The following is a 24,618-nucleotide window of genomic DNA, read 5'->3' on the forward strand; positions in this document are numbered from 1 at the left end:
TAGAAGTTCCTCTTTTGTCAGCATCAGCTTCAAGATTAGAGACTTCTGTGCCAAGTAAAGTTTCTACATTTGTCTCGTACAGCTTATCCAGTCCTTCACAAAGTACTTTATTAGGATGAAAAATGCATGCAGGTTGTCTCGGCTCTTTCTTAAAATAAATCTGTAAACTGCAAAGAAACTGGGACTGCTGATGGTCTAGCAGCACATAAAAAGCTGGGCATCTTTTTCAACTTTCTTCTGTTATGCAAAGCGCAACCTCAAATATTTATATCTGCTTTTTGGAAGGAAAGACGAGAAGAGATTGATCAGTATCAAGAGACTCACTTAAGAGCAGCAATGGGGGCATTGTGGAGAATCCAAAGGACCTGGTTGGAGAAATACCCTTTTGGAGAACACCTATCTACAGGAAGGGTGTCCAACCTTGGCAACTTTAAGACTTATGGACTTCAACTCCCAGAATCCCCCAGCCAGCCATGAAGAATGCCCTATCAAGCTTTTAGCCTGAGATATTTGATTTGTGGCACAATCAAGGAGGTTTTGGTGTTGCAAATTGCTTTAAATTGCTCACTCCTCTGACTTGCTTTCCTTTTTAATCTGCTGCACCTCATCCTGTTCTTGTTAGTTGCAAAGTCATGTCCGACCCATCGCGACCCCATGGACAACGTTCCTCCAGGCCTTCCTGTCCTCTACCATCTTCTGGAGTCCATTGAAGCTCACACCTCCTGCTTCAGTGACTCCATCCAGCCACCTCATTCTCTGTCGTCCCCTTCTTCTATTGCCCTCATTCTTTCCCAGCATTAGGCTCTTCTCCAGGGAGTCCTTCCTTCTCATCAGGTGGCCAAAGTACTTGAGTTAATAAAACTTTTCTGCAGCCAGAACACCTTCCTTCTCCTTCCCTCCCAACCATGGCAGGGCAAAGACGAAATGCACGAAAAGGTGCAAAGCAGGTACATGGATACAAGATTATAACACTAGCTCACAGCAGTAGAAATTTTATGTGATCTGATGCTCCAGGATTTTAGAGCACCATTCTTGATCCGAAGACCTTTCAGTTGGATCTGTCAATTCAATTCAGAATAGAGCTGGAAGGGACCTTGGAGGTCTTCTAAGCCAATCCCCTACTCAGGTAGGAGACCCATACCATTCCAAACAAGTGGCTGTCCAGTCTTTCTTAAGAGCCTCCAGTGATGGAGCACCCACAGCCTCTGAACACAAGCCATTCCACTGGTTGATTGTTCTCACTGTTAGGAAGTTTCTCCTTGATTCCAGGTTGCTTCTCTCCTTGATTAGTTTCCATCCATTGCTTCTTGTCCTGCCTTCAAGTGTTTTGGAGAATACGTTGACCCTTCTTCTTTGTGGCAGCCCCTCAAATACTGGAATACTGCTATCATGTCACCCCTGGTCCTTCTTTTCGCTAGACTAGCCATACCCAAATCCTGCACCCTACAATCTCAGAACTTCAATTAAGAAGCACTAGATCATTCGCTGTGCAAACTCTGAATCTGAATTTGTTTTGTGTCATCCAGGGCAGCGAGAAAAAGAAAAGAAAGAAAAAAGAAAAGAAAGATGTCATATATAAGTTAAGACCCACAGGCTATTTTAAGATATAGTCAGATCCTGCAGTTTCTCTTTCTTTCTTTCTTTTTTTATCTCTTCAAGCCATGTTCTTTCAAAAAAAAACAAAAACCTCCACCCTGGTTACTAAATAATTTTATAGCATAATGACTCACCCACATATTGTTTTATTAAATGCTTTACAGCCCAGCAATTTAAGCTTGCAGTCTTTTCCTAAAGCAAAAAGAATAACTGTAAAAATCCTGGAAATCTTACTCTCAACTAAATTTTTACTTTTAAGCAGGCCAGGTGCAAATTCATACATTGCTTCAAAGCTCATTCAGGGTACTTGAATACAACATCCCGTCAATTTACACAGGGATTTAAGCCATAAAGTAGAACAGAACAGAACAGAATAACAGAGTTGGGAGAAACCTTAGATGTTTTCTAGTCCAACCCCCCCCTGCTCAAGCTGGAGACCCTATACCATTCCAGACAAATGGCTGTCCAGTCTCTTCTTAAAAACCTCCAATGATGGAATACCCACAACTTCTGAAGGCAAGGTTGATTGATTGGTTGATTGCTTCTCACCATTAGGAAATTTCTCCTTAGTTCTAGGTTGCTTCTCTGCTTAATTACTTTCCATCCATTGCTTCTTGTGCTTTGAAGAATAGGTTGACCCCCTCTGACCCCTCAAATATTGGAACTGCTAACATGTCACTCCTAGACCTTCTGTTCACTAGACTAGACAAACTCAATTCTTGCAACCGTTCTTCATATATTTTAGCCTCCAGTCCCCTAAAGCAGTTTGGTTGATTGGTTCTGTGAATAAGCCCCTCAAAAAAAAATGGCAGCTAGGTAGACCAAACTGTAAATTAGAGACTGGTGGGCATGCAATAAATACATAAAATAAATGCCCTAAATTTCACAAGGGTTCAGCAAGCTCAATCCTAAAAATCAGGCAAGATCTGGCATGAACTATCCCAAACTTCATGAGATTGCTGATACGGAGGAATTTTATGAGTCTTGACATTACTGGATTTCAGCCATTTTTACATAGTTGAAAATATATATATATATACTTTCAAGTTCAACAGGTCTTATCTGGGGGGCATTGAAAGCAACATTATTACGTTGGAGAGGGGTAAAAAAGGCAAAACAATAAATGGGATGCTGTGATGCAAGTCCCATCTCTTTTCTACGTGCATCAATCTTGCAATGCTGCTTCTGCAATCTGTCCCTTTTCAATGCATACATGCACCCATGGATGTCAGAATAACCGAACAACAGAGTTGGAAGGGACCTTGGAAATCTTTTAGTCCAACCCCTTGCTTAAGCAGGAGACCCTATACCATTCCAGACAAGTGGCTGTCCAGTCCCTTCTTAAAAGACCCCAGTGATGGAGCACCCACAACTTCTGAAGGCAAGCTGTTCCACTAGTTAATTATTCTCACTGTTAGGAAATTTCTCCTTAGTTCTAGGTTGCTTCTCTCCTTGACTAGTTTCCATCCGTTGTTTCTTGCCTTGCCTTCTGGTGCTTTGAAGAATAGGTTGACTCCCTCTTCTTTGTGGCAGCCCCTCAAATACTGGAACCCTGCTATCATGTCTTTGCTAGTCCTTCTTTTTGCTGGACTAGACATACCCAATTCCCACAACTGTTCCTCATGTCATTATATTCTTCACACGTCTAATATGGCATTAGTTACATCTGCAACCGTGCCAGCCTTAACTGTAGATATTCCCCAAGATGTAACTCAAGGAATTAGGCCACGAGCAGCCCAACTATCTCCAGACAGATACTGATCTTCAGAAGTCTGGAGTGGATGAAAACATCAAAGGCAACGTTCAATGTCTGAGTTTTAGCACAGGCCGTCACTTCAGTTAAGTCTCTTTTCTGATGATTCCAGTGAATCTGCACTCACATTGCTCCCTCCCCATCCGATCTGTGGGACAAACGGGCTTACTCTGACTCATTGGGCCAGAAGATTGGAAAGAGATCCCAATGCAAGAATGAGCTCCAGGCAAAAGCTAAATCTGTGGACGAGAATAATGGAGTTCAGCTAATGATGGGCCCCATCCTTTGAGAAGACCCTGTGGACTGAGTACACAGAAAATGCCATAAAGCCATAAAGGGATTTGCTTGGTTTATGGATTAGCGCATTGTGCAAACCCAACAAATTGCGGAGTTAAACAAACCGCAGCTTAGCCCGGTGTGTGAATTCAACCTTGGCTTTAGATGATTTGGGGAAGTGTCTCCAAAGCCAAAGATTTGCCCTACGTTCACATACCATTCAGAGCCATCCGTCTGGGTTTGACTTAGCATAATATGTGACCTACTTATGGCTTATTCAACAAGCTGGAATGAACCCAGCATGAGGTGTGAACTTAGTCATTGGGGGAGGAAATTTGCCATCGGCTAGCATCACTTAGCCGGTGCTTTTTTCTCTGTCTCTATCAAAGCTACTTTTAGGACACTCAAGGAAAGCAAAATCCACTTTGGTGGCCGAATTCTTCACCTCTCTTCCCATGCACTCCCTCCCAAGATTTTGTAATGGAAACCCAGAATTCTTGCTGTGTCTTGTCAGAGATATTGATATAAATGCAAAAAGCAGGCTAGCTAGAGCAACAGTCTTCCCTATAATGAAGTATGGGTGTGAGAATTGGACACTAAAAATGGCTGATCGAAGACGAATTGATGCCTTTGAACTATGGGGCTGGCATAAATTACTACATATACCATAGGCAGCCCAAGTAACTAATAGAGAGGTGCTAAATTGTACAAAACCAGACACATCAGTAAAAGCTAAAATCATAATACATCTGGTTTACTTTGGCCATATCATGCATGCAAATTCATTGGAGAAGGCAATGATGCTAGGAATGGTTAGGGGAACAAGAAGAAGGGGGCAAGCAAAGAACACGCTGGCTTGATAACATCAAATTTGATGCAAAGATGGACGTACAACAATTGAAAGAAGCTGTGCTTGACAAGGCAGCATGGAGAGCACTTGCCTACAAAGTCACCAAGAGTTGGACACAACCGAATGGTTAAAAGCAACAGCTTCTAGAAATGGACGTTTGTGTTCACAGGATTTAAGAACAAACCTTCATAAGTCATCTTTTCCAGCTGTTGGAATGAAAAAGAGGGGCCATGACATCTTAGTTTCAGAAGGAAAGTGAGATGGGTGCTCTGACTTCACAGAGACTTTTCCTCTGCCATAGCAAAACCAGAAATGAATTGGCTCTGATGCCAAAGAACGATGGTGGAATGTGCATACAAGGCTGTTCCAGATGAGTGCAAAAAGTCCTTGTGGCATGTCCACATTTCATATGGATTCCTCTAGACTTTATGGACGAGAACAGGCTCTGTGCAGATCAGATCAATTTCTATCCTTTGAACCAGGGATGGGGAACCATAGCCCCTTTATGACTTGTGGACTTCAACTCCCAGAATTCCTCAGCCAGCCATTCCTGCTGGCTGTACTAGAAAACTGCAAGAAAACAACTAAGCTCAGAGAGCACCAGGGATCTTGCAAAAAAGCACATAGCTATGGACACCACCATCTTGACTTTTTTGAGCTGCTGCTTGTTGACAAACCTCATGCTATACCCCACAAACTATCTGTTCATCCATCTTGACGTGTAGCCTCTCCGCAACAGTCTGAAACTGGCCACAGAGTGCAAACATTCAGAAACCACCGCCTTGATTTGAGTTGCAAAGCTGGCAGATGCCTGCTTGTTTGAAGTGACTTTGAGCAGAACCTGGATTTCAGTCCGTTTGTTAGTCCACAGCAATAAAATACAGAACAAAGAGGATAGGCCGGGTCTTCAAGAAGAAGATGAGGTCAATATATATATATATTTGGACAGATATTCTAACTAATTGCACTCCACCATTGATCTCTTAAGTTCTCAGGAACTGTCCAGACTCTAAGATAGTTGGAAGACAAAGGATGCCTCTTTATTGCAACGATAAATAGCTTAATTCAGCATGAAATTGTTCCCATCCGGTTTGACCTTAGGGATAAATTGCAGAATGAAGAGGAGCTTTGTGGATTTTATAGTGAACTGAGTGACGATATTGGTCCATATTGACATGAACAGGCAGTGCATTACGAATTACAGTAAGAGGCTAAGGAAGAACCGTTGGCTCTTGGGTGATGGTGGGTGACTCCCTTACCCTCAGCTTAACTTCTCAAGATCATTCCTGGGGAGGTAAAATTGTGGGAGGATTGTATGCTAAGTTGCTTTGAATTTTCAGAGGAAAAAAATAAGTGTTCGTTATGCCAGGAATCCCCGGTCCGTGGACTGGGATAGGGCCATAGCATTTCAGAAATGGGTATTGAACTCAATGGTATATTATTTATGGTGGGGTTTTTTTTAAAAGCCACCTATAATTAGAAGTTCTCATTAGTACTAATGCTTACTAATGCTAATTTATTGCTTGCTGAAAGAAAACAACTGTTGCAGAACAAGTGGCTGGTCTTGTAAGTGAGCAAAGGGAACAAGAAGCTGTGAAACGTATTTAAACAAATTACTGTTAAAAATGGAATATCTCCTCGTTTTATTAAGTGAATAGTTTTACAAAGAAGCTCCCAAAGAGTTATTAAACTCTGCTTCTATATTCTTACACTTCCTACTTCAGAAGTACAGAATAACTGAGTTGAAAGAGACCTTGGAGGCCCAACCCCTTGCTCAGGAAGTAAACCCTACACCAGGGGTAGACAACCTTGGCTCTTTTATGACTTGTGGACTCTGGGAGTTGAAGTCCACGAGTCATAAAAGAGCCAAGGTTGCCTACCCCTGCCCTACACCATTTCAGACAAATGGTTGCCCAATCTCTTCTTAAAAGCCTCCAGTGATGGAATACCTACACGTCTAGAGGCAAGTTGTTCCACTGATTAAGTGTTCTAAAATTTCTCCTTAATTCTAGGTTGCTTCTCTCTTTGGTCAGTTTCCACCTGTTGCTTCTTGTCCTGCCTTCAGGAGCTTTGGAGATGAGCTTGACTCCCTCTTCTTTGTGGCAGCCGCTGAGATATTGGAACATGGCTATCATGTCCCCCCTCGTCCTTCTCTTCATTAACTTCATTCATGTTTTTCTGGAAACTGATTCTGCTCACTCAGATTATCTCTACTAGAGCTCAGCAGCTGACACTAATGCAGACTATAGAAATGCTAGCAGGATTTCTAAGAGGAGGGAACCTTGGAGGTCTTCTAGTCCAGGGCTTTTCAACCAGTGGTACGGGTACCACCTGTGGTACATTGGCACCTGGCAGGTAGTACGCGACCATCCTAGAAAAGCGGTAGCGGGGGAGGGGAATGAGCTGAACCGGTGGCAGCACCGCACAAGCCTGAGCGAGAGACGGCTGGAGCTGCAGGGCTGTCAGGGCTCAGTGGAAGAACCAGGATCAGCGCCAGGCTCCAGCTGGAGCTCAGTGCTGATCCTGGAACTTCTGCTGAGCCCAGAAGAAGCACCAATCAGCTGGAATGTTGCAGCCTCTCCAGGGTCTTGTGATTTACATTCAGATGCTTGGCAACTGATTCATAGTTATGACAGTCACCGTGTCCCAGGGTCATGTGAAGTGACCAAAACCTGCTGCAACCACCCAGCAGAAGGGGGAATAAAAACCAAACACCCCCCCACCCCATCCCCACTGCCAATCCTCAACAGAAATGCTCACAACAATGAAAACCTCGGACAGGAGGAAGAGCGCCAGCGGGCGGGCAGGCAGGTGTCTTGCTCAACTGTGGCTTGAGGGGCACTTTTTTCAGTGCCGTTGTAACTTTGAACAGTCACTAAGCAAACTATTGTAAGTCAAGGACTACCTGTACTTTATCACTTTTTTTCCTTTTGGGGGGGGTCATCAAGTTTTTGACACCTTGCTAGGCGACTGGTGGTACTCAGATATTGCCGTATCCTAAAAGTGGTACAATGGGTGAAAAGATTGAAAAGCCCTGGTCTAGTCCACCTCCCTGTTCAAGCGGAAGACCTCATACCATTCCAGATAAATGGCTATCCAGTCTCTTCTGGAAATCTGGGTCTGATTCAGGCATCATTCAGCACCAAAATCATTGTAGGAAAAGAGTTGCATTAGTCTGTAGGAGCCAAAAATCAGGATGACGTCCTACAGCTCTTTTTCCAACTGGCAATGTATATTTATTTAATAAAATAAAATTGAATGTATTTGAATGTATTAATGTAGTACATTCAATGCGCTACTAAAATGTAGTGCCGTACAGATTTTCATTTTATTAAAAAATTGTTCTTGAACTGCAGCTCAGGACAGCTAATGCCTCTTCATAAAACATGTCAGTCGGTAAAGGTGCTATCAGATTCCTTCCAATTCTCCTGAAAAAGTCAGGGGTACCTAAAGTTCCTCTTACATTTATGCGAAACAGACCAAATTCCTCGAGTCAGTGGCACTTTGTCTGAGTAAGCAGGAATAGAATTGTGTTGCTAATCTTCCCCTTCCTAGTCAACGGAATTTAAATTAATATTTACACAGACTCATCTGCTGGGGGAAAGCTTTACAAGAACGGAAAGTGGGTCCCTGCTGTTGGAAATTTACAACCCCGCAGTGATTGTAGAGGAGGGAGAAGGAGATAAAGGACAAGGAAGCAAGGAAAGAGTGACAGCAAAAGGCCACTTAATGGTTTCAAAAGTATCTAGATTTTGTTATAGAGAGCCAGGTTGGAGCAACGCTTAAGGAACCAAGCTAGAAACTGGGAGACTGTGAGTTCTAGTTTTGCTTTGAGTACAAAGCTAGATGGGTGACCTTGGGCCAGTCACTCTCTTTCTCTCAGACGTTGTTGTTAATTGCGAAGTCGTGTCCGACCCATCGCGACCCCATGGACAACGTTCCTCCAGGCCTTCCTGTCCTCTACCATCTTCTGGAGTCCATTGAAGCTCGCGCCTCCTGCTTCAGTGACTCCATCCAGCCACCTCATTCTCTGTTGTCCTCTTCTTCTCTTGCCCTCCATCTTTCCCAGCATTAGGCTCTTCTCCAGGGAGTCCTTCCTTCTCCTTAGGTGGCCAAAGTATTTGAGTTTCAACTTCAGGATCTGGCCTTCTAAAGAGCAGTCGGGGTTGATCTCCTCTAGGACTGACTGGTTTGATCGCCTTGCAGTCCAGGGAACTCGCAGGAGTCTTCTCCAGCACCAGAGTTCAAAGGCCTCAATTCTTTGGCGCTCAGCTTTTCTTATGGTCCAACTTTCACAGCCGTACATTGCAACTGGGAAAACCATGCCCTTGACTACACGCACTTTTGTTGGCAGGGTGATGTCTCTGCTTTTTAGTATGCTGTCTCTCAGACATAGGGAGGGACAATGGTGAATCACTTCCAAAATCTTGCCAAGAAAACTGCAGGGACTTGCCTTGGAAATCACCAAGAGTCAACACTGACTGGATGGCATATGTGCACGCACGCACATACACAAAGACTTTGCTATTGGTCCTAAGGGTCTCATAATATAACCATGAATCTCGTGAATCTGGTTTCCCCCATTGATTTTGCTTGTTGGAAGCCAGATAGGAAATTTGCAAATGGCAAACTTGACCAATTCATCTCTCTCTCTGAATATCTATGTTTAGAAAGGGATTCTTTGAGGATTACACTGAACATGGTTAACAAAGAGGATCTTCATTTGGCAATTCCCATTCAGGCTCCTCGCATCCCCAAGTGTGTTATCTTCTAAACCAAGCACTTGAAACGATCTTTCATTTACACTCCTTTGCATTTCTGGCCAAGCAAAGGGATGTCCTATATGTGGCGATTAGCTTTCCAAACCTAGAGTTCAACTTTGCTAAGGAAGGAAATTCTCTCCGGCATTTTTTTTTCAATGATGATGCCATCACCCCAAAGTCCTACCTTGGAGAATAGTGATAGAGAACAATAGGATAGGATAGGATAGGATAGGATAGGATAGGATAGGATAGGATAGGATAGGATAAGATAAGATAAGATAAGATAAGATAAGATAAGATAAGATAGGATAGGATAGGATAGGATAGGATAGGATAGGATAGGATAGGATAGGGCAGGGCGGAATGGAATAGAATAGAATAGAATAGAATAGAATAGAATAGAATAGAATAGAAAATAGAATAGAAAATAGAATAGAAAATAGAATAGAAAATAGAGTAGAAAATAGAGCAGAAAATAGAATAGAATAGAATAGAATAGAATAGAATAGAATAGAATAGAATAGAATAGAATAGAATAGAATAGAATAGAATAGATGGAAGGGACCTTGGAGGTCTTCTAGTCCAACCCCCTGCTCAGGCAGGAAACCCTATACCATTTCAGACAAATGGTGGTCCAATCTCTTCTTAAAAATTTCAAAACTTTTTTTCTCCTTGGAGAAAAGCAAAAGCATGTCCTCTAATCTGCTACAGAATTTTCATTTATGTGTGAGCCTGATCATAGATCTGGGCAGGTTTCTAACAGCATCACACATTCTTTGATCCGCCTACTTCTGAATCCTGATCTTAAGGTTCAAGACCATCCTGGAAGTGGACAGCCCATCATCTCTCTTTGATGCTATGCAACAGCCTTCTTCATCCCTCATTGTTGACTAGGGCAAAGAGTAATTGTTTCTCCTTTTTTTAAAAAAAACCCAACAACTTTGAAATGTGATGGTCTCACCTGCACAATCTCACAAAATTTTAGATATATCTTTTTTTTTTAAAAAAAAAAAGCCTAATTATCTGGTTCTCCATATAGTCCTGACATTTCTGGCCACTATACTCTTTATCCACTGAAGTGGATAGAATAGAAGCAGAACACACCCACCTACAAACGCAAACCAACTATGACACAGCAAGTGACAACAACTTCAGAAACATCTGGATCCAAGGCCCAGCCCACCCCCAAGATCACATTTTCCAAATTCACCAAGCAGAGGGCCTGAAGAGGCCTTCTGTCCACAGAGAAGTTGCTTAGGGCCAGCCATCAGTGGAACTTATTTGTAACACCAGAAAAGGGTGTTTTAAACAACAGGACTGGAACAAGCGTTCTCTCTTCTCATTTGGAACAGGACCAGAAGGAGACCACGGCAAGGTCAAGAGGCCTGCAAACCAAGAATAGTTCAGCCTAGTGTGGGAGGTGAAGTCAAGGGCAGCAGAACTTTGAAACTTGTGCAGCAGCTCAAAGGGGTCCACAGTGAAGCAATATTCAGTTTATGCTAAATTGACAGAATGGTATCTAGCAAGCTGCAGAGACTCAACTTCTGCGCTTTATGATGCTATAGACTGCAATCCAGCTCTAGTTTGGATTCTCCCCCCCCCCCCTGGTTCTTCTGCCTCAGTGGATTAAGACTCAGGTCCCTGCATGTTCCTCTGGTCCTTCAGTTCTCTATTAATGTCCGGTGCACAAAACCAGGAGCCAGGATAGGATTCAAAAGTACTACGAGTGTATTTCATGCTATCTATGCATGTTAAGATACTACTCTAATGGCAGAAAGTGAAGAGGAACTAAAGAGCCAAGATCATGGCAGCCAGCCCTCTCAATTCCTGGCAAACAGATGGGGAAGAAATGGAGGTAGTGACAGATTTTATCTTCCTGGGCTCCAAGATCACCACAGATGGGGACTGCAGCCAAGAAATTAAAAGACCCTTGCTCCTGGGGAGGAAAGCTATGGCAAATCTAGACAGCATACTAAAAAGCATCACCCTGCCAACAAAAGTACGTATAGTCAAGGCCATGCTTCTCCCAGTTGCAATGTATGGCTGTGAAAGTAGGACCATAAGAAAGGCTGAGCGCCAAAGAATGGAGGCCTCTGAACTATGGTGCTGGAGAAGACTCCTGCGAGTCCCCTGGACTGCAAGGTGATCAAACCGGTCAGTCCTAGAGGAGATCAACCCCAACTGCTCTTTAGAAGGCCAGATCCTGAAGTTGAAACTCAAGTACTTTGGCCACCTAATGAGAAGGAAGGACTCCCTGGAGAAGGGCCTAATGCTGGGAAAGATGGAGGGCAAGAGAAGAAGGGGACGACAGAGAAGGAGGTGGCTGGATGGAGTCTCTGAAGCAGGAGGCGTGAACTTATATGGACTCCAGAAGATGGTAGAGGACAGGAAGGCCTGGAGGAACATTGTCCATGGGGTCGCGATGGGTCGGACACAACTTCACAACTAACAACAACAAATGTGTGTCAAATCTAGATTGTTACACCTGCTAAGTTAATTTTTGTGAAACTTGTACAAATGGGTATGCCTAAGCTTTGGGTTGACAAGCCTACAAAAACTCATTTTTGGTTGTCTCTTGGGTACGCCACAGCAGTAAACCACGAGTCACATCAACAGCCTTGTACCGCAGGAAAGAAATAAAATGCTGTAGCTCCTTTCTAACATATTAATACTTGCGGGTGTACACACAAACTGCCCAATAAGTTGCAACCACTGTTAGTTGATCACAGCTGTCTGAGTGGTTAACTACCACAATCAGCTGGTGACATACTGCACCCCAAATCAAGGTGCTTGATAAAGGAAACCCCCTTTGATTTACAACCATTCATTTAGCAGCACTTCAACGTTCCAAAGAACTGAAAAATAGTAGTACATCCTCACACCTATGACGGTCACCGCATCCCCAGTCACATACATGGTTATGATTTGGGCACTTGGCAACCAGTACATAATTTATGACAGCTGCAGAATCATGAGTCACAGGATTGCAATTTCTGACCTTCTCAGCTGGCTTTCGACAGTTAATGGGAAACCGAGCAATTTGCTTAACGACTGCTACAAAAAAAAAGTGGCAAAATCAGGTGCAGTCACATGATGCCTCGCTTAACACCCACACTGCTTAACAACCAATTTCCTGGTCTCTGCTGCGATCGTAAATTGTACGGTATATTTACGGTAAGCATTGCAGAAGGTAATTCTACCAATACAACGTGCTGGTTCTCCAGAGGAGAATGAGACTTGTCAGAAGCCACGAGGGTGTCAAAACACTATTGCATGCATCATTGTGTGTCATTGCACACCTCACTTGGGTGATGACTTCAGGATGATGCCTAAGCAGAAAATCTGCCATCCTCCAGATGCTGAGAAACTAACTTCCAGCAAGCTCAACACCTGAAATGGATGGAGGTGAGACGTAGGTCAGGAGTCCTCATCCTTGGCCACTTTAAGACTTGTGAACTTCAACTCCCAGAATTCCTGGCTGAGGAATTCTGGGAGTTGGAGTCCACACAAGTCTTAAAGTTGCCAAAGTTGAGGATCCCTGACCTAGGTAGTCATTTCATGCCAAGGTAAAATTTCTGGTTTGGAGAAGATTGTAAGAATACAGACAAAAAACACAAAGCAGTTATTGACATTTTAAAAAACCAAAACATACATGCATTTTGCTACTGTAATATCGCATTTGTATGCCTGATTTTAAAAATAACAACATGACAATGGACCCTTTTCGGGGAAATGATGTAGGGTTTCCTGCCTGAGCAGGTGGTTGGACTCGATGACCTCCAAGGTCCCTTCCAACTTTATTATTATTATTATTATTATTATTATTATTATTATTATTATTATTATTATTATTGTTGTTGTTGTTGTTGTTGTTGTTGTTGTTGTTGTTATGGATCATCGCACAGTCAGCCAGATGTTCAGACTGGATTTGGCATTTTGTCTACCTATCGAGTCCTTACCCAGGACCTGGGATAGGCAGATGTGGATGTTTGATGGTATTACAGATATCGTCGCAGGATGGAAGCAGTTCCTAGTAAGGCCGCCTTTTGCAATTGACTAATGGCGAATTTGTCAATGCCAATGATGGTGTTCAAGTGGTGCTCCAGTTGTTTTGGGATTGCACCCAAGGCACCTATTACTATTGGTACTACCTTTGCTTGCTTTTGCCACAGTCTTTTTATTTCTATTTGTAGGTCTTTGTATTTTGTGATCTTCTCCAGTTCTTTCTCATCTATTCTGCTGTCTCCAGGCACTGCCACGTCCACTATCCAGATTTTTTTGTCATTATATTATTATTATTATTATTATTATTATTATTATTATTATTATTATTATTATTATTATTATTATTATTATTATTATTATTATTATTATTATTATTATTAACCCAATTGCTAAGTTCACACAATATACTCGACCTTTAGCTCAGGGGTCCTCAACCTTGGCAACTTTAAGACTTGTGGACTTCAGCAAAGCTGGCTGAGGAATTCTGGTAGTTGAAGTCCACAAGTCTTAAAGTTGCCAAGGTTGAGAACCCCTGCTTTAGCTAGCAAGAGAGGTCAAGATTAACCACAAATTAGCCCCTAACATGTTATGTGAACACAACTAAAACTGGCACAATACATTTTGCTTCGAGAGTTCAGAAGAGTCAACGACCCTGCACCTAAAATTATCATATCCTGCCTTTTATTAAACTGATGGCCTATTTCCCGACACTTAAAATTAACCAAGCCATGGCTGAGCTGGACACTTAGACCCAAGAACCTACTAACTAGACGATATTTAAAAGAAAATCTTATCCTAAACATGTTCATAATAGAGTGGCTATTTAAAAAAAAAAAAGAGTTGACCTCCTCCTGTCTCATTTAGTACAGGTAGTCCTCGACTTACAACAGTCTGTTAAGTGTCCATTTATCACACTTGCAACCTTTTCAGCATCCTCAATGTCGTGTGATTTACATTGGGATGCCTGACAGCTGGTTCATATTTATGACGGTCGCAGCCCCACTTTTCCTACCAATGGGGCTTGGAAACCACCGAAGGATGAAAAGAGAAGATATCTTAAATTCTCAGTTCTTACTGCAGTGGGACTTTCTTTCCTTGACCCCCTTTGCAAGCGTGTGTTTGTGTTGCACACAGAATCACAACCTTCCACTTTGGTCCGGCCTGGCAGGCCAACCCAACTCCAGGGGACATGTAGGCTCAGAGGGCCAAGTTAGGCCCTGCAGCAGAGGTCTTCAAAGTTGGTCCTTTTATGACTTGTGGACTTTGACTCCCAGAATTCCTCAGCCAGCCTCCATTTTGTTTGTTAGATTTAAGACAGGGGTCTTCAAACTTGACCCTTTTATGACTTGTGGACTTTGACTCCCAGAATTCCTCAGCCAGCCTCCATTTTGTTTGTTAGATTTAAGACAGGGGTCTTCAAACGTGGCCCTTTTATGACTTGTGGACTTCGACTCCCAGAATTCCTCAGCCAGGCACGCGTGTCTGGCTGAGGAATTCTGGGAGTCGAAGTCCACAAGTCATAAAAGGGCCACGTTTGAAGACCCCTGCCCTGGAGTGAAAAGAAAAGCAGAGGTCAAAAAGGCAAGAATGGATTGTCCTGTCCAGAGGACAAAACTGGTCACAAAACAGGACCGGTCAACCCCTCTGCTTACTTTTACAGCTTACTTGAGAGTAGAGGCTGCAAAGGCAGCAACTGACAGGAGCTGGCCTCAGGCATTCTGGCCCTCCGCCAAGTCCACGTGCTCCAGAAAAAAAAAAACCCCAAAAACAATTCGGTATATTTTTTGCAGTTTCCCAGCCCTCCTGATAGACCAGGCTGTTGCTTTGGATTTTGCGGGGGTCTGCAGCGGGAGGCGACCCTCCAGCCAGCCCCAGCCAGCAGGAGAAGGGGTGACCGAGCCCCACAGATCACATTTGGGTCCTTGCCACCCCCTGCCCATCACTTTTCCTAGGATCTCAACTTTTTTTTTTTTTTTGCACTTTCTCCAAGTTGCAAGGATTTGGCCAACTTTCCTTGCCTGCTGCCACCCACCTCGACCTTCCTCCAGAGGAGACCACTGCCCTCCTCCTCCCCCCAGGGCTCAGGGGCCAAGTCGTCCTGATGGGATTCCCTGCCAAAGTGGGGAGGGGTCTCCCCCTCCCGCGCTCTCCGACCCCTTGGACCCTGATTCGAGAGACTTACCCCACGGACGGGACGCGCTGCCAGGCACAGGGCAATTACCAAGACGGGCGCGCTGCAAACCCCCAAAAAAAGGAGAGAGAAAAAAGGGGAGGGGGTGTCAAAATGTTTTTCCCACGGCGGACGCGACCCCCCCAAATAAATCCTCCCCCCCTTTTTTTTTCTTCTTCTTCTTCTTCTTCTTCCGGATCTGGGCACTCACCCGGCGAACATGCTGCCTCTCCGGAGCTGCTGGGCAGCGCCTGGACCCCGCGGGAGAACGCGGCTCTGGAGCCCCTTCCGCGGCCGGGACCCCCCACGCCCCGTTCCAGAGAAGGGGAGGCGGCAGCGGGAAGGGCCGGTCGTGTGGACGCGCGGGCAGGAACACGTGAAGAGAGGTCTCCGCCCTCCCGAAGCGGCAGGGGAGACAACCCCGCAGGAGCCCGCCGAACGCTCCGCGCCCAAGGCGCGCGGCCGAGAGGCGGCGGGGGCGGGGGACGAGGGCGGAGCCGCCGCCCTCCAAGCAGCCGCAGTGCCGCCTCGGCCTCTCCTCTCCCCCCCCACCCCCTTCCCCCACCCGCCTCTCCCCCTCCCCGCGTGCCCGTGCCCGCTTCCGGCTGGGTCCGTCCCCACGTGCGTGCGCCTTTGGCACAGAACCAAGCGTTTCGTTTGAGGGGTTCCCATCCTTTTCCTTTAGGACCAAGCGGGGGTCTTTTTTCCTTTAGGACCAAGAGGGCCCCCCCTCTTCCAGGTTGGAGTCAATGGGGTTCCCGCGACCGTGGGAATCCTGCCCCGTCTCAGAGACGAGGAAGCCCCTTCCCCCATCCCCCAGTCAAGAAAATGGACTGTCTCATCTGGACTCTTGGCTAACTTTTGGCACCTGGGTCTGGGGGAGCAGCGCATCTTGAGAACTGACTTGGGGAACAGGTGGTTCGGGAAAGGACGGGTCAGGATCTCGTGGGAATGCACAAATAATGAGGGGGGGGTCTTCTGAGGCTCAGAAGACACCCCCCCCGTCAGCCTCTGCGGTCTTCAAACTCGGAGTAGTCTTCGGGGCTTCTCAAAACTCCAAAAGCTGCAGAGATTGGTTATATTCCCTGGAGACTTTGGCGGGGACTGTCCGGGTTTTCAGATAATGGGGTATATTTTAGCTGTGGAAGCGAGCGAGACGCCCCAAAACGGAGCGATTGAGAGACGGCAGCCGTTGGGGTGCACTCTCCCACACACACGCACACGCATACAGCTCTCTGGCGCTAGGTCCCCACACATTGGGAGGCTGCAAAAACCTTAAAAAGTTCCCACTGACTAAACTTTCCAGACTTGCCCCGGACAGGATCCTTCTGCAAGTCTTGTTCGGATTGACAGACTCGGTTATTGCGGACTCCTTGTTGCGTGGAACAACCCGCTCACCCCGCTGGTTGTGGGAAAGTTCTTGGTTGCGCGTGAAACTGGGGGAAAGGGGCCGTCTGGAGTACTGAAGATGGGGTGCAACGCTCCCCCTGGTTTCCTTGAATAACCCTAACGAAAGCGCCGAATCCACACGCGAGGGTTCTGGGAACCCAGCTGAAGAGGTTACGTTAACACTGGTAAAGCGAGTCATGCGCAGCGCTGACACCTAGGTCGTCGGAACACAGCTGTGGGGAGGGGGGCAAACTGACCCGTTTCACATCAGAGAACTTCGCGCAGAAAATCGACTTTTATTCCTCCGGCTAGTTCTGGGAATCTCCTGCTGGTTCATAATTTACTATCCCCCTCCGTTACCGAAAGGAACTAACCCGGGTTGTAGAACCGGTGAACGCACCGCTGGTTTGTCTGCGGCTCAGACCACAAGGGCCAGAACGCCCCCCCCCCCCCACGAGTCCCCCCAAACTCCGCGGAAAACCCTCTACAAACGTTTCCCAATTCAGCGCAAGGCATGGCAGCTTAGCCCAGCCTAAACAAACCAGGGCTTCGCACAACGAAACAATCAAGCAACAGAAGGGGGGGGGAGGGGGGGAGATGAAAAATAAAAGTTTTCTCTTCCTTCCTTCCTTCCTTCCCTCCCTTCCTTTCCTTCCTTTCTCCCTCCCTTCTTTTCCTTCCTTCCCTCCTTTTCCTCCCTTCCTTCCCCTTCCCTTCTTCCCTCCTTCCTTTCCTCCCTTCTTTCCTTCCTTCCTTTCCTCCCTTCCTTTCCCTTCCCTTCTTCCTTCCTTTCCTTCCTTCCTTCCTTCCCTTCTTTCTTTCCTTCCTTCCTTCTCTTCTTCCTTTCCTTCCTTCCTTCCCTCCTTCCCTTCCCTTCTTCCTTTCCTTCTTTCCTTTCCTTCCTTCCTTCCCTTCTTCCTTTCCTTCCTTCCTTCCTTTTCCTTCCTTCCTTCCTTCCTTCCTTCCTTCCTTCCTTCCTTCCCTTCCCTTCTTCCCTTCCTTCCTTCCTTCCTTCCTTCCTTCCTTCCTTCCCTTCCCTTCCCTTCCCTTCCCTTCCTTCCTTCCTTCCCCTCCCTTCTTCCTTCCCTTCCTTCCTTCCTCCCTTCCCTCCTTCCTTCCCTTCCCTTCTTCCTTTCCTTCCTTCCTTCCTTTTTTTACATTCAACTCAGATTGAATTCTTGGGGGCCCAACCAGCGGCTCGCGCCCGGCTGCCGCCGCGGGAACTACAAATCCCATCCGCCAGCGGCGCAGGCCAGCCGGCCGGGGGGCGGCGCATGAATCCGGGCCGAGGGCGGGCGCGCGGGCGGCGAGAGGCAGGCAAAGTAGTCCCCAGAGAGAGACGGGGGGGCGCGCGGAGGGAGGGAGGCCGGGCCGGGGCCGCGCGCCCGAGCGAAGGCGAGCCCGGAGCCGGGAGAGGCGGAGGCGGAGGCGGGCGCGGAGGCGGGCGCCCAGAGCCGCTTCGCCCGGCCCAGCCCTGCCCAGTCCTTGCCCACTTCATCCTCCTCTGCTTTCCTTTTTCCCTTTTTTTTTCCCTTTTCCCTTTTTTTGGGGGGTGGGCGAAGAGCTGGGTCAGCTCCGGCGAGGCTGCGGGGCTCCCGGAGGAGGTGGAGGATGAAGCTGCGCCCGGGCGCCCGTCGCCTCCTCTTGCTGCTCGCCCTGGGACTCGGCGCTTGGGACGCCCAGGCTGCGGTGGGTCTTGCTCGGCTCCCTTCGGATGCCCCCGGAGGGGAGAGCGGGGCGGGCAGGGTGTGTGTGTGTGTGTGTGTGTGTGTGCAGACCAGACCAAGCCGAGCTGGGGCCGGCGGGGGGGGGGGGGGGGGGAGAGAACGAGAGGGAACTTTCCCCTCCGGGGGGGGGGGGGGGGGGAGGAAGACCTGCCCAGGGACGGGCTGCAGACCCCGGCAAAGTTGGGCAAAGTTGGTTTTAAAAATAGGCTCCGGGGCGAGCGGGTGCAAGGAAGGCTGGGAAAGGGGAGGGGGCGCGGGAACCAGTCGGAGCCTGCCCTGGCGCCTCCGCGGGGTCCCAGGGAGCGAAAAAGCCGGCGCGGAGGTGGGTTGGGGGGGGGAGAAGAAGGCAGGAGAGGCTGTGAAGAAGGGGGCAGGCGGGTCCCGGGTTGGTAACGCGCGCACAGATTGGAGCTGGGTGGCTTTGGGTTGCGCCGGGGAGACCAGGAGGGCAAGAAGCCGGCGGAGAGATGGGGAGGGGGGGGGTCAGGGATGCACTCCCCCCCCACCCACCCACCTACAACTGGCTCCTTCAGGTGGCCGCGTCGGGGCAGGCTCCTTATCTCTTCCATCCCCCCCCCCTTCCTTCTCCCTTCCAGTCTCCTCTCCCGGGAATGTCCTTATCAAACAAAGGCGCGGGTAGTTTTGTCTAACTCCCTTCTGTGCAAAATTTACTCTCTCCCGGTGGCTTTTCCAGTTCAGTGAAAGTGAAGGCGTGGGCTGTGTGTGTGTGTGTGTATGGGGGGAGGGGAGAGATGGCCCTGCCTTGCCGATCCAGCTCGAGATAGTGAGGATGCCAGGGGTGGCAGCCCCCTCCCGGCCCTGGGATCTCAAGCCCTTTCCTTTCCCCACGGGTTGGCAAGGGTGTTAAGATCCACTTCCGTAAGATGGAGATGGTGGCCTTTAAAAAAAAAAAGGGGGGGGGGAACGCTTCAACAACGTCCAGTCCTGAATTTCAAGATGCCCCCCCTTCCTTTCCCACATGCTGTATGTGCGTGTATAGGAGAGGCAGGTGGGTGGGTGGCAGGACTGTGTGCATCCGGCACAATCAAATGTAGCTTCGTCCCCATCTAAACTGCTGCTGGAGGGAAAGTTGCAGACTTTGGAAAAGTCCACTTGGGGCGTGTGAAGTGGGAGCTGAAACAAAACATGGCACTGTTCTGTCCCCTCCCGCCCCTAAAATGTGAATCTTCAATGGGCTGTATTCTTCTTTTCCACTTTCTGATAGTTGGTAAAAGTTAGACTTCTTGAGAAGTGGTAGATGGAATGAAATTGCATGCGGTCCTTGTAGGGTTAGCAAACGCGTGTCTTCTGTTTATGACCCCACTGATGACACAAACACCAGTGGACGTTAGTGCTGTGATGGCTCAGGCTTGGAGGTAGTGGCGATAGGGTTGTAGAATAACGTGTCCACTCCTTGGAACCTACAGAATGTGTACTTCACTGGCTGTTTGATCTCTCCTCCCATCCTCTTAACTATGTTCCTCTTCTCCCTTGCATGGAAATGGTCAAAATTGTTATTTTCTCCTTTTGCCTAGTTGTTGTTGATTAACATGCCCCCTTTGAAACAATATGTATTATTAACTAATGCTATCTCTCCTTTTAAGGTAGCGTTTAATTGCCAGGGTCATTATGGAAAGCAGAATGATGGGCTATGCGTGTTTGAAATCCCTTTTGGTCCAATATCTGTAGTGGACTCTTGTTTGTTTATTTTCAGGAATGAAAACTCAGCCAGATGTTTGTCTTGCACATTTCCCCTAAATATCTAATGACATGAATGGGAAATTAGTCATTTCATTTTATGGGCTAGTTTATTATGTATTTTTTTTCTTAGATTGGGACCAGACTGAGATGCTTTAACAATGCTTAGTTACTCCTTAACAAGTTTTGCTTCCCCCTCCCCATTCAAGGCGTAAGCCTTGGCTATAAACTTGTGTTTGTCATTTAGGGCAAATAACTTATGTCTTACATGTTACCGAAATAATGTATATTTGTTGGCTGTGGGCAAATAAAGGGAACCTCAACCCCAAACTGAGCTCCTGTGAGGACAGATCAAAATGAACTAATTTTAATTCTGTTCAAACATAATTTCTTTAATGTTTTCTGGGACTTTACGGAAATTCCTTTGCTGAATGATAACTAAACTGTTGGAGATCTTATTCTATAATGCTCCGTTCCCTGTAAGAGTTTCCATCTGGTGTAATAACTGACTTAGTGCACGTTAATTCAGACATCAACCTCAATAAATTGAGCGGGCCTCTAACTTTTAATAAAAGTAATGTGAAGTTGCTGACGAACTACTCCATTCTGTTTGCCATCTGCTCCGAACTAAAATTCTCAAGAGTTTGGGATGGGGGTGTGGGTGGGGATGAAATTAATTCATTCTTTGTGTAACTATCTACTCTGCATAATTGGAGCGCATAATAAAGTGTAAATTCCTAGGGGAGGGGACTCTGTACCCCACTTGTGCAGTTTGTAAAACTTGAGTTCTTTCTCTTCCGGCTTTTTTCAATGCTGGTTTGTTTGTAACACCTGCTTTGGGTATCCTAGTACACTGTTAAGAGAGCAGGAATGAGTGTCATTGGTGTGTGTGTCACCAATATTTGAAATGGGGAACTCTGCACAAAACTGAGTGGACATGTCAGTGGGCCTTTAGGAAAGAACCGTGCTCCGGTCCATTTGAAGTGGAAAGGTTAGTTTTACTGAAAGCCAAATGGTTACAGTAATGTGAAGCCAGAACTAAAGTCTGAGTGGGGGAAAATCCATAGGTTAAACTTTCCCCTTCCCCAAGGCCCCTTTATCTTCCCATTGTCTAGTTGCATTTGGAGAAGATGTTTTGGTAACGGTCCCTATCTATCGTGGTTGGTAGATGGCTAGGTGCTGCATTCCATTCCCAGGATCACGGCCTTGAGATGTCTCCGGATGGCACAACTATCCTTTTTGGTTTCCCATGTCTTGCTTGCAGGTTCCCCCTCTAAGTCTCTCCCCCCACCCAGCTCCTCTCCACACCAGTGTATGGCAGACTGGCCTCTAAGCCAAGGGTCTCCAACCTTGGCAACTTTAAGACTTGTGGACTTCAACTCTCAGAATTCCTCAGCCAGCCAAGCTGGCTGAGGAATTCTGGGAGTTGAAGTCCACAAGTCTTAAAAGTTGCCAAGGTTGGGGACCTCTGCAGCTAAGTGGAGCATAGAACGGAGACAGCTCTGATAGGAAAGATATGTGTTTGTCCATAAGATTGAAGGATAGAGCTGAGCATAAACCGGTTGCTTTGATTTGGAATATTTCTATAGCAGTGTTGATACTCTGTAAGATATCAGTAGGGAAGAAGCTGTATTTTCCAGGCTGCTTTTCTCATACAAACCTTGGCTGTATCCTCAGGGCACCTTTTTAAAGTTGTTACCGACTTCTGGTGCTGAATGCAACCAAGAGGAGAAAAAAATAGTTGCATGCACAACAAAAGAGCTGAAATATTCACTTGATTGACATTGGGGTCTACTTAAATGTAGGTTACACACACACACACACACACACATCTGTGCCCCCTCGGAGCTCAGGAGGTGCTGTTCAAAGGCCAGGTGTGGCTTTTGCCCCCCCCAACAGTTGGATGCTTCTGCTATCACTCACTTTCCCCTTCAGGCTATGATAGCACGAGTAGGAATTGGATTCCAAAATGGGGCACACACAGAGGGCTCCTGGTTCTGGATCCTGCTGGATCAGAAGTAGAGAAGGTGGCAGTGGGGAATGCCGGGATCAGCCAGATGTCTGGAGTATTTATAAAGTTTAAGATTCTCTCTTTCATTTTCCGCTGTCTGTGAACTCTGTGATGTCCTGCGTTAGCAACTAAGTTGTTATAATCAGTGGTTACATTAAACCAATTTACCTGTGTTAGCAATGGCTTAGTGTCTGGCATGCCTTGTGTAAAATACACACAGTGATGCATAGAATTTATCTGCCTGCTGCATTTCCTCGAAGCATTGTGGATTTGATTCACGGAGAGACTATTAAAAAGAGGGAGAGATGAGACGGAGAGGGAGGGTTGCTACGCATCAGCAGCCCTGTAGAGTGGATTTTTATGGATTATTTCCAACCTTTATTATTTTTACAAATAACTCAAGGCGGCAAACATATCTAATACATCTTCCTCTTTTTATTTTCCCCACAACAACAATCATGTGAGCTGAGAGAGAGAGAGAGAGAGAGAGAGAGAGAGAGAGAGAGAGAGAGAGAGAGAGAGAGAGAGGAGGGCTAGTCACCCAGCTGGCTTTCATGCCTCAGGCAGGATTAGAACTCACAGTCTCCAGGTGATTGACCCATGACTCTGTGGGGAGCCTGGTGCCTTAACCATTAGACCAGGGGTAGGCAACCTTGGCTCTTTTATGACTCGTGGACTTCAACTCCCAGAATTCCTGAGCTAGCATGGCTCAGCATGAAAACCTCTCCCTTTTCCCTCAGCGTGGCTGGCTCAGGAATTCTGGGAGTTGAAGTCCAGGAGTCATAAAAGAGCCCAGGTTGCCTACCCCTGCGTTAGACCAAACTGATTTTCTCAAATCCAAAATGGATTCATTTCAGAAGTGTAGATCTTTGCGGGTGAAGTTAGGAAACACCCACCCTAAGAAGCTGCAGGTTTATCTGGGATGGAAGATTCAACATAATAACCCCAAAAGAAGCATGGCTCATTCCAGGTAGTCCTCAATTTACGACCACAATCGGGAATTGCTAAGCAAGGTGGTCGTTAAATGAGTTGCATCCAGTTTTAGGACCTTTTTTGGGGGGGGCATGATTGTTAAGCAAATCACCGCAGCTCTTAAGTGAATCGTGAGCTCATGAAAGGAATCCAGCTTGTCAGAAGTGGCTAAAACGGTCGCATAACAGCCATCCCGAGATGCTGCGTCCATTGTAAAAAAAAAACTGCCGGTTGCCAAGTGGCTGAATTTTGATCACATGACCATGGGGAATGCGGCAAAAGGTCGTAAGAGCGAGAACTGGTTGTAAGTCACTTTTTTCTGTGCTGCCATTTGAAACTGTCACTCAACAAAACCGAGGGTTGTAAGCCGAGGACTACCTGAAATTGAGGCTCTCCGTAGGAAGGTTATCCACGATAATATTTTGCTGCAAATCAGATAGGGAGGGAGGGTGTTGGTTTAATTCATTGGGCTCAATTTGATGCATCTCGAGTCCAAATGATTCTGGGTGGCTCGTGGTACACCCCGGTAGAAAAACAATATAATAAAAAAACAAGAAAGTCAGACTAGATAACACAAGAAAAAGAAATGCAACAGAAGAAATAAAACAGAAGAAAAACAATACAGGTAATCCTTATGACTACAACTGAGCCCAAAGTTTCTGTTGTTAAGTGAAAAATTTGCGAAGAGAGTTCTGCCCCATTTTGCGTCCTTTCTTGCCACAGTTGTTAAGTGAATCCGGCTTCCCCATTGAATTTGCTTGTCAGGAAGTCGCAAAAGGGGATCGCGTGACCCTGGGAGACACTGCGACCGTCATAAATAGGAGTCAATTGCCAAGTGTCTGAATTTTGATCACGTGACCATGGGGATGCTGTAATGGTCGTAAGTGTGAAAAACGATCATACGTCAGTTTTTTCAGTGTTGTTGTAACTTTAAATGGTCACTAAAATGAACTGTTGTAAGTGGAGGACTACCTGCATAATAAAAAAACAAGAAAGCCAGACTAGAACAGAAGAAAAAGAAAGAACAAGAAAATGATGAACTTGATAGATTCCACCATCTAACATCCATGCAGGAAGAGCTTCCAGCTATTCAAGACCCAGGAGAACAGATATTTATGATCCTCTGGAATGCCAACAGAGTGGGATTCTTTTTTTTTTTTTTTTTTTTTTTTCAATATAAAATTTTATTGTTTTTATCATAAAAGAAAAAAGAAATACATCACAGGTATTACACAATGATTTATCCCATCCCCCCACCCCCCGGACTTCCCAAACCAAACCTAGGCTAACATTCAAATACAAATAAACAAATATTAATATCTCTAACTCCAAACTCTAAACTTAAACAATCCATCTCCTCCGTGTTAATAAAAATTATTCATTTAATTAGTTCTTCAAATACCCAAAA

At 46.2% G+C, this 24,618-nt stretch overlaps 2 protein-coding genes across 2 annotated transcripts in view; one reads left to right on the plus strand and one right to left on the minus strand.

Annotated features, from left to right (window-relative positions):
• The window catches only part of COL4A6 (collagen type IV alpha 6 chain), a 177,125-nt gene extending 161,490 nt beyond the window's left edge, over positions 1-15,635 (minus strand). The window contains exons 1-2 of the mRNA XM_029282929.1: positions 15,625-15,635; positions 15,426-15,477 (exon numbers count right to left, since the gene is read on the minus strand). Of these exons, the coding sequence (XP_029138762.1) occupies positions 15,426-15,477; positions 15,625-15,635 (63 nt within the window). The remainder of the gene's footprint in view (positions 1-15,425; positions 15,478-15,624) is intronic.
• Positions 15,636-18,413: 2,778 nt separating this feature from the next.
• COL4A5 (collagen type IV alpha 5 chain) overlaps positions 18,414-24,618 on the plus strand; it is a 135,404-nt gene continuing 129,199 nt past the window's right edge. Inside the window, exon 1 of the mRNA XM_029282931.1 lies at positions 18,414-18,548. Coding sequence (XP_029138764.1) covers positions 18,414-18,548 — 135 coding nt within the window. The remainder of the gene's footprint in view (positions 18,549-24,618) is intronic.

Source organism: Protobothrops mucrosquamatus, unplaced genomic scaffold, assembly GCF_001527695.2.
Source record: "Protobothrops mucrosquamatus isolate PMUCROS unplaced genomic scaffold, P.Mucros_1.0 scaffold_25, whole genome shotgun sequence".
NCBI classification, from domain to species: Eukaryota; Metazoa; Chordata; class Lepidosauria; order Squamata; family Viperidae; genus Protobothrops; species Protobothrops mucrosquamatus.